Source organism: Pararge aegeria, chromosome 8 (genome assembly GCF_905163445.1).
Source record: "Pararge aegeria chromosome 8, ilParAegt1.1, whole genome shotgun sequence".
In the NCBI taxonomy this organism is placed as follows: domain Eukaryota; kingdom Metazoa; phylum Arthropoda; class Insecta; order Lepidoptera; family Nymphalidae; genus Pararge; species Pararge aegeria.
In genome coordinates this window covers 11,338,076-11,354,587 of record NC_053187.1, presented here as the reverse complement: position 1 = coordinate 11,354,587, position 16,512 = coordinate 11,338,076, and the positions used below count along the sequence as shown (strand labels likewise).

The 16,512-nt window shown below is 40.0% G+C and overlaps 1 protein-coding gene across 2 annotated transcripts; it reads right to left on the bottom strand.

Moving 5' to 3' along the window:
* Positions 1 to 799: 799 nt before the first annotated feature.
* Positions 800 to 16,144, bottom strand: LOC120625578 (LMBR1 domain-containing protein 2 homolog). 2 transcript variants are annotated; one of them, XM_039892636.1, is made up of 10 exons: positions 15,861 to 16,144; positions 9,220 to 9,413; positions 7,421 to 7,799; positions 5,973 to 6,143; positions 5,409 to 5,586; positions 5,112 to 5,293; positions 4,349 to 4,588; positions 3,646 to 3,847; positions 2,707 to 2,808; positions 800 to 2,234 (listed from the first exon to the last, which is right to left on the bottom strand). In XM_039892636.1, exons 1-10 carry the CDS (start codon positions 16,032 to 16,034, stop codon positions 2,002 to 2,004), a joined length of 2,055 nt encoding a protein of 684 aa, XP_039748570.1. In that variant the 5' UTR covers positions 16,035 to 16,144; the 3' UTR covers positions 800 to 2,001. The 2 variants fall into 2 exon arrangements, with proteins under 2 accessions (XP_039748570.1, XP_039748571.1); XM_039892637.1 differs by having other exon boundaries at positions 800 to 2,201.
* Between the last annotated feature and the right edge of the window lie 368 nt (positions 16,145 to 16,512).

Below are 16,512 nucleotides of genomic sequence, written 5' to 3'. Positions count from 1 at the left end.
AATTCATATTATTAATATAATTAAAGAAAACTTTTTTCCATTTCGCAAAAGCTTTATTATTTACGACATACTAATAATAAAATACTGTTTGGGTAAATTCCCAATCCAGTTTCAACTTTAAACATCATAAAAACTATATTACGACGTTATCATATTTCTTCTCAATAAATTATAGGGCTGTACATTTAAACAATTTATTATGCTTTGATAATTTAAGTAAGTAACAAACAAGCTAAACATAATATTTTGTACAAATAAAATCACTATAGTCTTTTAACACACATAACATGTTTATATCTTATTCTATTTATAAGTAATAAAAGTATTCAACTACTATGGTTTCTTTAATATACAAATTATACTAATGAAGGTATACGCAACTATTTCATATTATCATAGTCATAAATAAATTTAGGCACCTTATAATTAATTGTATAGCCTATTATAAAGGCGAATCGATTGACACCGTAATTATCGTTATCGACCAAAAGGGGCAACGATACAGTGATACCATTAACTTCGCCTCGCTTAGCCGTCAGATGACAAGTGGGTAACTAAAAAAACACGACTGCCGAATACTGCGCAAATTTTCACATTTATTTTCACAATTGTCATATAGTACCTAAAATATTGTGTTTTTTTTAAATGTTTAAGATATAACAAATTAGTGATGACGGTACGAATTCAAATTATATCCCATGCATTAATAAACATAGAGTATTACTCTGTTTACTTTAGGGCAGTCGTGCTACAAAACTAATTTACTACAAATACGCTACAATTAACATATTCCAGATAAAATTATTATATTCATAGATAATAATTCGAGCTCCTTTAATTATGACAAATTTAAAGCAGGGTGGTGTTTTTTTAAGCTTATCACTCTTATAAGTTTGTGACGTAAAAATCGTTAGTCCTTGTACGAAGATGTGTCAAAACCATAGAGAATATCAGAAGCCCAGGAATAATAAGCCTAAATCTGGCGCGTCTATGATATCTAATTTGTTCCATAAAATTTGGCTAAAAATATTTAAACGACTATTGTTCATCAAAGTATCAACAATCTGGCTTGCAACATAATCTATGCATTACTGAGTATACTTATAATTAAAAGATGGCTAGGCTAACACAGTGACGTGGTTTTTTTTTAACTTTATTAATTTATATGTAATACGATAAAAATGTGTTTGTTATGTCATCATATGTCTTTTTATGAAAATAAATATAAGTATTATGTAACTAATGAGAACGTAATATCATAGACTTCGTGAATTGAATATAAGACTATTAATATTAGAAGTACATTTATGTTTTGTTATATTTAATTATATTGCAATGTTTTATTTATTTAAAAACCTAATAAGTATTACCTTGAGTTTATCAAGATGGAAAGGTGTTGATGACCCTGCGACCGAGACAGTTTAATACGTCTTTCTAATTAATATCAAAATGCTAGATGATTTATTAAGACTACGTGATTTTTAAAGAACATTATAACGTCTTCTTAACAACGGCCTTAACAAATTTGGGTTAACATTATTAAGCAAAGTCAGTATACCTTCATAAAATTGGACATCAAGACTTTTAGCGCAGAAAATCACTGCAAGCGAACCCAACGATGAGTTAACCATCTTATTTAACACTGCAAATCGTAAACAATCACACTCTCTCTCGAAAGACTGCCAAATTAAAAATTGCAATTGGTGGGGATGTCTCTGTACAAACTTGTCGCTCACCTAAGATTTTGGATATGCGCATCCTAAATCTATTCTTATACACACGGAAATAGACGACTCATCTAATTACGAGTACCTATAACTATAACGGATCGGATGGAAACGTAGTAGTATCGTACGCACGATCTAAGTTGGCCCGACTGAAACAACACGAGTGGTTCTAATATAGTTCTAGAAATTCAATGTTGACTCTGTACATTCGCGAAAGTCTCCGAAAGCCTCAGACCGGCCAAGTTGGATCGTGGGATCTGTACAAGTATGTAGTTTATATATCATCGAAAAGGCCTCTCGGTGGCATAGTCATTTTCTCTCGTCTCCTGCCATCGAACTCTGTTCTCACTGAAGGCAGGGCGCTATCCCCGAACCGCTGGTCTAGCTCGTCTTCTATGCTTAGCTCCGGTCGGGTGTAGGTCTGGTCAGGTTGCTTGTAGCCAGATTGATCGGTGTTGGGAGTGACGTAGTAGTCTGAGTCGACGTCGTTGAGGAGCCCGGTGCGGGCTGGAATGTGACAGACATGCACAATAACTGATGATAGTATTATTTTGTGCTGTGTAGTAAAGTAGCAAAGGCCGAGTGGCCTTGGAACTGTATCATTGGAGAAAATACAGTTTTCTACAAAGCAAGAGTAATATATAAACCCACAAAAAAAGGTATGGGACGGTTTCATAAAAACTTTGGCTATATAATTTTTTTGCAATAGCTCCCAATAATAAAAATAATGTTGCCTTTTGTTGTGATAGCGTCTGTGTCATTTGAAGTTATGTTATTAAGTTGATGTCAAACTTTAAAACTAATAAGTTAAAACTAAATTTGGAGAAGAACCAATAAAGTGTTATCGACATGGAACGTAATATTTACTTAGAAAGTTTATTGAAATATTTTTTAGGTTTAAGGGCGTAGGCAGCTAATATAGTTGATTTAATTTTCAGCAAACAAAAATAGCTACGAAACGTCAAATAAGTCGAATTACCTCCATCCTGATTGTCTCTATCAGACCTGTAGTTTGAGAAACGCTCGTTGTAATCGCGTCGCCGGGCCAAAGATTCCTCGGCACGTTGTCGTTTGCGTTTTTCTGGATAAAGACAAAATTGTATTTAAAACTAAGCGTACGTTATTAGTCAATAACATAGCCTTTGCACACTATATCAACTCCACTCAAAATTATTATAACATTGAAATATTTTCTTCATATCAGGTGAATTAAAGTGTTGTTTGTAGTTACCGGGAACTGGGAGCATGTCAAAAGGAAACTGATACTAAAATGAAAACATATTACTGAAAATTAAAATTTTACTCAATCAATCAACCTCTGCATCAAAGTGGGACATATACTTTGAACTCCTAAAGCTAATCAACTTTAAACGAACTAGAGTGAGTCGAAAGGACGAACGAGTTCTAAGTAACTGATGCTTAATTTAAATATCTAGTTAACGGTGAAGGAAAACATCGTGGGGAAACCTTCATGCTACTGCGTAAGTTCTTATCATTCTGAGAGGAGACCCGTGCCCTGTAGTCGGAGTTTTTTTTTTTGAATATAGGATACTTTTTATTCCGACATTAAGCTCGGTCCCTTTGGGAGAGGGGATGAGTGTTTGACGTTATTACACCATAACTCCGACAAATTATAACCGATTTAAATAATTATTTTTGCACTCTAGAGGTTTTAATGTGTTTAATTTTGCCCAAACTTTGTGTAGGTTTCAATGTGGTTGGAAATAGAGGACAGAATTCCTCAGCGGACAGCAGCAAACCCCTCATTTAAGGCTTAGCGATACTGAATACTTTATTTTTTTAGATCTACAACTAAATTTAATGCCATCAAAAACCTTAGTTAAACGAAGTCGCGGGCAACAGTTAGTAAGTAATAAAGAGGTGTGTTAATAAGTAACAACACTAGTAATATACAAACCTCGCTTCATGATTTCCCTGCCTTCGTCCACTAGGTCTGTGGTGAGCTCATCGTCTCCCACAAACTGCTGGAAGCCGCACAGCGACAGTAGCCGACTGCCCAAAGATAGGTATGTGGCCAGGCACAATATAACCACTAGCATAGGGAAGTAAATGTTGAACCCCTCCGCGATTATACCGAGAACATCCATGTGGCCCATTATCTAAAAAAAAAAAAATTCCAAGACTTTATTATAAATTCTAACAAATTTTATGAATAAGTATGTTTTTTCTATGTCTTTCCTTCACACCACTAGTAAGAAACCAATCAACTTGATTTTTAACATAGTAAGTGGAAAGAAGGGGAGTAACATAGGCTACACGGGATTTGTAAAAACCACACACAGCTAGTTAGTCATATAATTTAGTATAAATTACTTATATACTTATTGTCTGAGAACAATTTCATTAGCATGCTTCTTTTTGACAATGACGGTAGAATGTAGATGGCACAATAAACCTTGAGTTGAATTGGCTTAGAAAGTTGTTAATGAAAGTAAATTTTTTCGTGTAAATATATTTAAATTAACTTTATTCATTTACATACATACTTGTACCTAAATTACCTATTTTGCTCAACAGCTAAACCTATCTGACAACGAAAATTTAGATTTCAGAGTTTTTTTTTTTAAAAGCTTCGTGCTACAATTTAATCTATAAGTTACCTGAGTGTAAAAGGTCTCCCTGACCCTTTCTTTAATGACGTGGGAGTCCATATGCACGAGGCTGAGGAAGTTAAGGCACATAGCAGGCGTTAGGCGACAGACCATCATTCCGGAGAATATGAGACTGTACTCGTTGGTTTGGTGGTGCGGCGCGAGGTAGTACAGGTTGAGCAGGCGGATCTTGAGCACCGTTGAATACGCGCAGTAAAACATGTACGCGATTACTAAGGTTGATACAGACTGAAACAATTTTTATTTATAAAACAATCTTTTATATTCTTCTTTAATTGACGATTGACTTTGATAAAAAGAGCAACACTTTTCAGGGCATGAGTGTAACACGTCCTCCAACGTAACGCTGTGTCCATCAACCTGAGGCTGTTATCTCATGTGCAAAAACGCCCTTCAGACTGGACCATTTGTTATCTATGGCTTGACCACTTTACCTTGCACTCACGTACTTATTTTGGTGATATTTTGCACAGGAATAAATCATCTTCATCCTGACTGAAAATAAAGGGTTCCTGCGGGTTTTTTAAAAACTTATAACCGTAGACAAAATCCCGGGCAAGTGCTAGTAGGATATAATAATATTGCAGATTACCCACTATCTATAAACATTTAAATTTGTTTTCGGAAGCGATGGGGTGTGAAATATGTCTAACTCCGAATGATTATAACTTAGGTCATTGAGAGAGAGCTGCGCACGAGTCGATATGGAAATGCTCTAGCAGAATAAAATAAAAGATATTGATATACTTACAACAATAGCAGCATAGTTATAGCTATCCTTTGCAGCATTGTTGATGTTAGCGAAGATGGACAGCACGGGCTTCTTACAGAAGAATGTGAGCTCGGACCACACGACGGCTACCGACAGTATACACGTCACCACCGCCATGGTCTTTAGGAAGTATTGCTTGATGAAGCATTCCCAGTACCATTCTGAACAGGGCGAAATTAAAAATATTATATTTTATTTAGTGCACTCTTCGAAAAAGAAATCGATTTCGATTACTGCGCTTGCGCATGTTTAAAAATTATTAACATAATAACGCACCAACAATAGGCGGGTAGAGTATCCGCTGCAGCCTCGGTCGCGGAGTGTGGAAGGTGTGCTGAAAACGCTTGTCTGGCGACCGCGAGTTTGACGCTGCGTCTTCCAAGTGGAAAATGCGTTCCAACATCAAACCCCACTGGGTTTCCGTACGTTGCAGCACGTGCAACGCTTTGATCGTCTGAAATTATTGTTTGATTACCACCTATTTCCAGTGTCGGCTATGCAGTCTTGGCCGCCCTGGTCCCAAGGCCAGGTATCAGTAGCTCCTTCTCATAGTGAAGCGATTAATTACATACACATTCGAATTCATGGGTCGAAGTGCTATTGCTATGCTATTTGCTAATATGACGATAGTTGATAATAAATTAAGCATGCAATTTTTTTTAATAGTTAAACGAGTACACATTGTTTAGTAAAAAAAATCCAGGAAGCTCCCGGCCTTTGTAGCTTGGTGTCTCACACCAATCAATGTAACTGGGTCGAAATATCGACAAATAATTAAGTGGTTATATGGTTGGTTAACCATGACAATCTTTGTCTAAAATCTCTAGTAGGTATACTTACTTTCTTGTGCAAGTTTACGAGACTTTTGAAAGACGGTGCCGTAGGTCGTTCCGGTGGCGCACGTGAGTTTAACTTATCTCGCAACTGTATTGGTAGCTTTTGCACTATAGTTTCCACGTGCCTATGCAATGGGTGGCCTGGACCCACGGCTGCAGTGACTGAGTTTAATGTCTACAAAAATTGCTTGAATTATTACACATGATTAAATGTTAGCTTTTGCTTGAGTTCTTTATAGTTTTTAGAAGGACAGACAAATACACTTTACTTTGCTTTACTAACTCGTGACACGCAACTGGAAACGACTTTAAGTTTACTTTAATGGTACATTCAAAATATGCGAAAAAAGCGCTGATTTGTGTGAATTCATAAGAACAAGTTTTTCATTCGTTTGTTGTTTAATTTGGGTATTTAATTTTTTTGTCTATTACAGGTTTGTATTAACTGAAAAACCTGGTGGTATGCGATTGTGCAGTCTGTACCCGGCTAACCTGTTCGGAGTTAGGCAGTTATATTAAACTCCTCTCTAGGTTTCTAAGCAGCATAGTACCGGAACTCTAATCGCACATATAAGGCCACAGCGATTCCCACTATGCCAGAAGGTAGGTAATAAATCTATGCACGCCAACACGCAAAGATAAAGGCAGGCACTTTTTGTGGCACCCGTCTTCGGTGATATTTAATCGAGTTTGAAAGCTTAGATATATCAAACTCCTAAGTGTCATCACATACCAACGTAGACTTAACGTTCGTTCTAGTAGGGCTGAAAACAGCGTGAAATTCTTGTTAAAATAGAAATATATACTTTATACCGGCTTGGTTTGGCGCACTGTTTGATACAATGGTTTTCCCAAACTAAGTTAAGCGAATGAATTGTTTAAATATTATTTAATACTTAGTTATGCTTTGTATTGGTGAATAGGTAAATAAGTGTATTTGTTAGTTAAATTAGTGAAATAAGTGATTATATGTTTAAAATTAATATAACTATAATACAACTATGATAATATTATTATCAAAGTCCAATACCTCTGATTCTTTTCACATACGAACAAAGGCTATACTGATAAGATACAATAAATTATACACGGTAAACTTAGTAGGTACTTGCATTATTTTTTAAATGCCTCTCTGGCGCAGCGGTGAGCGCTGTGGTTTTATGTTGGAGGTCCCGGATTCGATCCCTGGCAGGGGCAATTGGGGAATTTATAATTTCTGAACTTTTTCGGTCTTGTCTGGTGGTAGGATTCGGCTGTCGTTTACTAACCACCTACCAATCTGCCGACAAAGACTTGCTGTAAACAGCGAATAGGTTAGATCCCCTAAAAGGGTGGCCCGTTATCATTTTAGACTGCATCATCACTTACCACCAGGTGAGTGATGGTGATGATTAAAGTCGAGGGCTGACTTGAAACAGAATAAAAAAAAATTGTTAGATGCCAGTTGCTCACCTCTATTATTTCATCTACAGTTTCCTCAGCTTCACACTTGTCTGTACTTAATTTGGCTACTTTGAAGTAGCTGTATGTTAAAGTATAATTTTTCTTGGAGTTATTCCATAAATTTCTTGGTACTTCAACCAGAGAATACCCTAGAAGAAGGATCAATAGGAATAAACCCCACGTGTTACTCGCTGATGACGCAATGGCCTTTATCTTAGGTCCATCAAGATACACTCCTGGTTTCAGTGCTATGTATATTAGGAGTATACCACAAATGAATAAGTATGAGCCATAGTAAATGGCGTTATCGACTAGAGCTGACTTTAGCTTCCCCTTTACAGTGAAATCACCTGCTTTGCTGTATGATTGCATCATTGGCATGATGAGCCTGAAAGAGTAAATTTGCAATAGCTTAGAAGTATACTTCATTGAATGTAATAACACTTATATATAATATGCACATAAAAATTCCGGTATTGATGTTAAGAACCGTGGCGTAATTGGCAAAGCACTCAGGCCACGATTTCGTTTGAAAAAAATATTTATATACATTTTAAATGTACATATTTATTATTTCCTCCAAGTGTAGATAAAACACTCTAATAAGATTATAAATCTCATAACACTGTGCACATAATATGGGATAAAAAAAATCCATATCACTCTTTGTCCCGCAAAGCATCTTCTATGCCTAAAATCAAGTCAAATCAAGTAAATTCAATTTGATTTTAGGCATTTAGGTTTACCCTTCCATGCAGCGGCATGGAAGGGTAAACCTACAAACAACTCTTACATTTATAATATTAGCTAGTACATGTTTACTCAGATTAATACACATATATTGAGTATGAAATAAAGATAAAAAGAATAATATGATTAAAGATAATCCTATCTGGATTGCCAATCGAACCCATATACATAGGGTTTTGTTTACTTGATAATATCAGAAAAGTGGTGATAGCCTAGTGGGTAAGGCTTTAGCATTCCGCTCTTGGAGACCCAAATTTGAGTCCAGTAGTGGGCCATAATGATGATGAAGATTATGATCACCAATTTGTATTTATCTTATTGTTCACATTAAATGTTTCATTTGCCAATTTCTTAAATAATTTTTACAAATATGCTGATTTTTATAGTATTAAATGATCTGCCACTGTATTGCGTAACTTTTCTGTTTTTTTTAAAACATGGTGACCCACTCTTTATTAATTTACTTATAAAATTTCTAATTTGGCAGTGCCAGTTCAAAATTTTGTATGGATATAACAGGTTGCCACTTGTTTGAATCTGCCAGAAACTGTTACACGATACAGCCCATATGTTATTGAACATAAATAATAACATTTTATTATTTTAGAGTTGTCCCAAACTTTTCATCAACCAGCTATGTAATACAGACATTTTCAGAGATAATCATAAAATATATAAAAAACGGGAAACTTCGTGATATTTTCTCGTCCAAAACCCCTCAGTGCCTGAAGACTAAAGTCTTCGAACAGTGCGTGTTGCCGCAGTGAGCCGCTGGAGGCAAGCGGCCCAGGACTGTGTATTGTGGAACTCCCTAAAAAAAACCTATGTCCAGCAGTAGACGTCGATTGGTTGACACGATGATGATGATGATGATGATGATGATTTAACTAAATAGAAAAAGGTCTATAAACAGGTGACAGTAGTTGTAAAAAGCATACATAATGTAAAACTATATTTTTTTAAACTATTCGCCTAATTGTGAATAGAGAAGAGTAAGCAACTAGGATTTTTTCTTTATAGGTTACCATTATATTAAATAGAAGTTCAGACTGCCTTACCAAGTCAAACATTGTGAGGTCCAGTATACCACCCTCCACAAGTTTGGAAACACTGCATCTGGCACAAAACTCCATGGTTTTTGACAATGATTTTCAGGTGGAGCTTCAGTGCTTGTTATATTGCTAACATTACTTTGTAATGATGTTGTGGTAAGTGCTGCTTGTGCACTATCTAAGCACTGCCGATACACTGTCTGCAAATGATAATTTATTTTATAATCATTCTCATCATTGTCAGCTTAATAATTAATGTTACTACTACTACAGGCAGTCGCCTCTTTTATCATAGGAGAGATCTTGATAGGGATTCTGCCTAGGGGGACGATCGGCAGCTCGCGTCCGTAGGAGCCACCACCTCATCCTGAGGCCCACCCTACACGTGTCCCCTGGGTGGTGCTAAACGAGCAGCCAAGCTACGGGCCTCGCCTGTAGGAGGAGTAAACCTCAACGCTCAAAAATCCCTGCCCAGTGATCACTCCCAACACTGGCCAGGATCCAAAACCTTGCTCCCATGATCCACTCTATTTCCCAAACACCTAAAACCTTATTCCTCGTACCACTCTATCCCCATCACAAGCAAACACTCACTCAACACAATCACACACAAACACCTCACAAACAACACAAATCGTAAATCGTAGAAAACCATGGAAGCGGATCCGAAAGATACACTACCCCAGGAGGGTACCGGACCCAGAGATGGGACCGGAGAATCCCTCTCTGCAACTCGAGCTCCTGTCGCGGACGGAACTCGGGCTGCAGGCTGCCCCTCGTATTCTGGGGGGGGCACAGACCCGCCCTGTGCTATGCACAACATCAAACGACCAAACGCTTTCCCATTACGGACAACGACCCCACACGACACAAGACAGACCCCCAGCCATGTCAACCGGACCCCGATACCCGCGCCCACCCGAACCACCCAACCGACCGCTTCCAAAGAGATCAATATGGCCTCTCTTGCTGCTGCGATACCTCATCCACCTGCTCCCGAGAGCGTTTGGACAGAGGTAGTCCGCAGACAAAAGCGAAAGAGGCCTAAGAAAAAGAAAACAGACAGACGGACTGACACACCCCAAACCCAAACCACGCAGACTGACGAGCAGACGATGGAACCCGGTAGGAACACGCACGCGGAAGTCCATCACCAGACTAGAGGCTTGTACGGACAAAGTGGGGAAGGGAGACAGCCACATCAAGGCCGTCAACCACCCGCGGCGACTGTCGTCTCTGGACAGGGCACGGACGCATCTGCGGGCGTGTCCCGACCGGAATCCAATCGTGACTTGCCCCAAAAACCAACATCGACCAACACTCCTGCTCAACGCCGGACACACCCTGTCGCCCACCGGTCGAATGCGTACTGGAGAGGGCGGAGCAGTGGTGAGACCGGTGACATGAGTGGGAACCCCGGAACGTCAACAAGCCAGTCCCTGAAAAGGGATAGGCTTGACGACACCATCTCGCCCCGGGGAGAATACAAAAGACCACGGACAGACAGACAAACGCGCACAAGGGACTCTTACGCGAGAGTGACCCAACCACACCTAAGTGTGGCCGTCACCCTAGTGCCCAGAAGCGACATGACCCAACCAGAGGCAAATAGCGTCCAGGGTCAAATCCAAAAAGAGATCCTCGCTATCTGCCTCAGAAAACCAGCGCCAGGAACGACACCATATGCCCCATCCTTTGTAGGGAAAGCTTTTCTCAACGAAGGAGTGCTGAAACTGTGGTGTTACGACGACAAAGCCCTCTCTTGGCTCCAAGAAATCGTACCTCGATTGAAGTCGCCAAGGGAGGGCACGGGGCTCACGCTCATAAGGCAGGCCGACATACCAGTGCGGATTAGGTCAGCACTATACGTGCCTGACTTCACGGAGGAGATAGCAATACTCCAACAAATGCTGTCCCTCCAAAACCCCTGGTACAAGGTCTCGTCGTGGACCCTGTACACATATAAAAGAACAAACAGCAACCCTCCGGGAGTGTTTCTAGTCCTAGGAATACCCACGGAGCAGGTCGAAGACATCCTGGCCAAGGGAAGGAGAGTCTCTTACTCCACCGGATCTATCTATATCCGGTTCTTCGACGGCGAAGGACTCAGCGACGTACCGCCTAAGAAGACCCCGGAGCCAGAAACGAAAAATGACACAGCGACAACAAACCTCAAAGCCACTGCGCCCGGACCCTCCGTTGAAAACGCCTCCGAGGATATCGACGCGATAGAAATGGAGACCGGGACAAACCACCCATCAAACATGACACCATGGGAGGGGGTGGCCGAGACTGAGACTGACGATGACGAGAACGCAAACGAGGCGAGGATACAAGAGTTGCTAAAAGGATGGGCCCCTGAGGCCGACCTTTAAACAACAACTCCAATCCATTATAATACACCACGTACGACAACATAAAGATAATACAAACCAACCTCCAGCACAAACAACTAGCAACGGCCACACTACGAGGACAGCTGGAGGTTGAGACCGATACCATCGCCCTAATCCAAGAGCCGTGGGTAAGGGCCCAAAACATATGCGGTTTCGGCAGCTGTAATGGTAAGTTGTACTACAACAGCCCGCAGGAACAACCTAGAACATGTATATACATACCTCGCTGTTTAACAGCGACACTACTAACACATTACTGTTACAGAGATCTAACGGCAGTAAGAATACAGAACGGAACAAAACAAGGGACAGTTGCAGCGGCCAGACCACTTGTCCTGGCTTCGCTGTACCTACCCATAGAAGGCGAAATACCTACAAAAGAGGTGATGGACCTTATAAAACAATGTGAAGAAGACGACACCGATCTGATTATCTCGGTCGACAGCAACGCACACCACATCCTATGGGGAAGTAAAACAAACAACAAAAGAGGTGAGCAACTAGTTTCATACTTGCTAACCACTAACCTAAACATTCTTAACAAAGGTTCAGAACCGACTTTTGTTTCAAGTAGATACCAGACGATTATTGATCTTACTCTAGCGTCAAACAACATATCAGACCAAATAAAAAACTGGCACGTGTGCGAAGAGCTCACACTCTCCGACCATAGGCGAATAAGTTTTGAACTGGATCTGATTAAACCGCAAGAAACTCCTGGAAGAAATCCCAGAAAAACAAACAGAGAGAAATACAAAACTCTTATAAAAGGAGACACAATGTACAACAACAAACCCAAAATAAAGGGAACGATGCAAATAGACCAAAATGTAGAACAAATAACAAAACACATAACAACATGCTACGAAAAAGCATGCCCACTAAGAATACAAAAAACAAAACATGCACCAAAACACAGTTGGTGGGGCCCCGACCTGGAGAGAAAAAGACAAAGGTTAAGGCACCTTTTCAACAGAGCAAAGAACACCAGGAAAGACGCAGATTGGGACAAGTTCAAAGAGGCTCAATCTCAATACAAAAAACTTGTGCAACAGAAAACTGTCAAATCCTGGCAACATTTCTGCACGAGCATAGAAAACTACGATAATGCAAACCGCATAAGGAAAATCCTGTCAAGGGACAATATCCGCACCATCGGATCTTTAAAGAAACAAGACGGGAACTACACTAAAAACGACAAAGAAGTGAGTGAGACACTTATCGAAACCCACTTCCCAGGCTGTAAGATTGTCGACAAACCAGTGTGGGAAGAAAACAACACGACACCAACAAAAGCAGACTGGGAAATAGCAAACAACATTGTGACATATGAAAGGGTCCGTTGGGCTATCGAATCCTTTCACCCTTTCAAATCTGCAGGTACAGATCACATTTTCCCCGCCCTCCTACAATGGGGCAAAGAACAACTCATACCATGGCTAGCAGAAATCTTTAAAGCATGCTTAGCACATAGATACATACCGCTAACATGGAGGGAGGTAAAAGTAGTATTCTTACCCAAACCAGGTAAAAGCGACTACACACAACCCAAATCATTCAGACCTATTAGCCTAACATCTTTTCTACTAAAAACCCTAGAAAGACTCGGAGATAGATACCTCCGGGACGGAACCCTGAAGCACATACCTATAAACCAAAATCAACACGCTTACTGCACGGGTAAATCAACAGAAACAGCTCTGCACTCTGTTGTAAGCAAAATAGAACACGACCTGGAAAACAAACTCTCGACTCTCGGGGCTTTTATAGACATAGAAGGAGCTTTCGACAAAACAACATTCAAGAGCATAGACTTAGCTCTTGCGAGACATAAAGTACCGGACACACTAAGAGCTTGGATTAGAGCCCTACTAGAATTTAGGGTCATCCAACTGGACTTTAATGGAACAACCAAGGGTATTGTAGCTAAAGGGTGCCCACAAGGAGGGGTCCTTTCCCCCATCCTATGGAACCTGGTAGTTGACGACCTAATAACAAAAATGAACAAAAACGGTTTCCTCACCATAGGATATGCCGATGACATCACCATCCTCATAAGTGGAAAGCAAGAAAACACCCTGAATTCAATAATGCAAAACGCACTGAAACTGCTAGAACAGTGGTGCAGGGAAAATGAACTTACGGTTAACCCGAAAAAGACAGAACTCGTATTATTTACCAACAAAAGGAAACCACAATTTCCAAAAACACCAACACTGTTTAAAACAAGCCTAAAACTATCAACCGAGGTAAAGTACCTCGGAGTAACGATGGACTCCAAACTAAGCTGGAAGACACATATAGATACAAAAATCCAAAAATCAACGATCATCCTCAGCCAATGCAAACGCATGGCAGGAAAAACCTGGGGGCTTAAACCATACATCATGAAATGGTTGTACTTAGCAGTCGTCAGGAGCTCACTAAACTACGCCTCACTGATATGGTGGCCGAGAACACTCCTTGCGACAACCCAACTAGAACTACAAAAATTCCAACGTCAAGCGTGCCTAGCTATCACAGGCTGCATGAGCACAACACCAACCACTGCGCTGGAAGCTATATTATGCATACCACCACTACACCTACACATCAAAGAGGAAGCCACACTTGCAGCCCTTAGACTGAGGGCTTACGGGCTGTGGAAGGATACAAACATAGGACATACAAGGATACTATCAAAAGAAATTAATAAATGCCCACAACTAGACTGGATATGTGACAAGACGCGGAAACACTATGTGCTAGACAGGCACTATAAAGTAGCCGCTGAAGGAGGAAAAACAGACAAAGCTGACACCGTCGTAATAGAGGTCTACACCGACGGATCAAAGACAAACTCAGGCACTGGAGCGGGGATATACTGCCCGGAGCTTAACATAAACATTGCCCAGCCGCTTGGTAAGAACAACTCCGTCTTCCAAGCGGAGTGCGTGGGCATAACAACAGCAGTCATAGCCATGCTAAACAGAAAGGTAAAAGGCTTCAGCATCAACATAAACAGTGACAGTCAAGCTGTACTAAAAGCCTTAACCAAACACACAACAACATCAAAACTCATACTTGACTGTCACAAAAACCTACAAGCCCTATCAAAATCCAACAGAGTAACCCTAAAATGGATACGAGGTCACAACGGAAACAGAGGAAACGACGCAGCCGACGAATTAGCGCGTCAGGCAGCATCACTAAGGGTAGCTGGACCGGAACCCATCATACCCATACCCTTCACTGAATACAAAACATGGCTCCACAACCAGACGCAAGCATCACACTCGGTACTATGGTCTAAAACAAAAGAGTGCAAACACACGAAGGAGGCCGTACCAGTTCTCAACCCACGACTAACAACAAAATTACTGCAACTGAATCGACCTAAACTAAGGACAGTTGTAGGTATGATAACAGGGCACTGCCCACTAAACAAACACCTTTCCATTTTAGGTATAACTGACAGCCCTCTCTGCAGAGCATGCATGGAGGCGGAGGAAACACCGATACACGTAATACTCCAATGCAACGGAGTAGCAGAACAACGCGCAGCACACATTGGCTCCTCAGCAACACTCCATGAAGCACTCGGCGACCTGGGCGGCCTGCTAAGCTTTTGGAGCGAGCTCGGCTGGCTGGAGTGATCCAGCGGGGAGCCGCATCAGTGGCCATACGTACAACGGACGGTCCCAGACCAACCAAGTGCGGAAAAGGCCCAGGAACAGAAGAAGAAGAAGAAGAAGGGATTCTGCCTAAAATATATATATAATTTGGGAGGCTCATTTAAAGATGAATTGCTCAGATAACAATATTATGTTTTAACACTGTTAAAGACTGAGGCCGACTTCTTAGTGTTGTAATCTAGTGTTGGGACTTTACTCCTTCAAAACGGTGCAACAATGAATTTTTGCTTGTAAATACAATTTTAGTTTATAGCAATTGTAAAAAAGCTCGCTGTTTTTAGAACCGCTGTTATAAAAAGTAACCTTGGTCCGTTAACTATGCCACATTACAAATCATATTGATACATTCCAGATTACTGTGTATAAGAGCTAAAAACATACAAACAAACTTCCTCAAGAAAGATATTCAGATTAGATTTGATTTTCCAAAAATATTTCGGCATCTTCATCTTAGACTATTAGGGCAAAATAGAAATACTCAATTTATGTGTACTATAAGTAGCGATTCAAGAACATATTTTTCTTGGCTTGTATTAATCTGCATATATTCGTATCCCAAGCATATTCAAGTACTTACGGAAGATATATCCAATGGCAATATAAACATAATAACAAAGGAGAAGTACCATGCTGTAAGCACAGACATGGTAACCAATATGTGATTTCTATAACAGTCCCCATATCGGTACAAAAGAGTGGCTGCTAGGACGAACGCCGATATTATTTCTATAACGAACAGTGTGTAAGCCATTTTGATAATAACTATAACACTTCACTTATGATCACTGCCTTATGCGTTGTTCTTCGCTGTTTTTTGTTTTTCTTTCCACACTTGCATTGCCTCTTGTTGCAACTGCTCAAAACGAGTTTGTGTCGTAGATTTCAATGGCAACAGTATGGGCTTATCAATTTCATACTCGGAAGGGCATTCTTCGTAAAACAAAAATCCTGAATCAGGTAGAATAGAATCAAACTCGATGCTTTTGACTTCATCAGGTATCGCCTTAGACATTTTACATTTAGACAGCCTGTTTTAACATTTTCACTAATTTTATATTGCCAAAACAAAACGTTTCAATTTATGTTCCCTAAACCAGTTGTGTACAAGGGAAATAGTAATAATTAAAAATTCTTAGATCATCACATTTCACGTCTCCAAACAAATCAATGTGCGCAGATAAAAAAAAAATTGTCATTTGACAGCTCAAGCTATTACAGATAAAAATAAA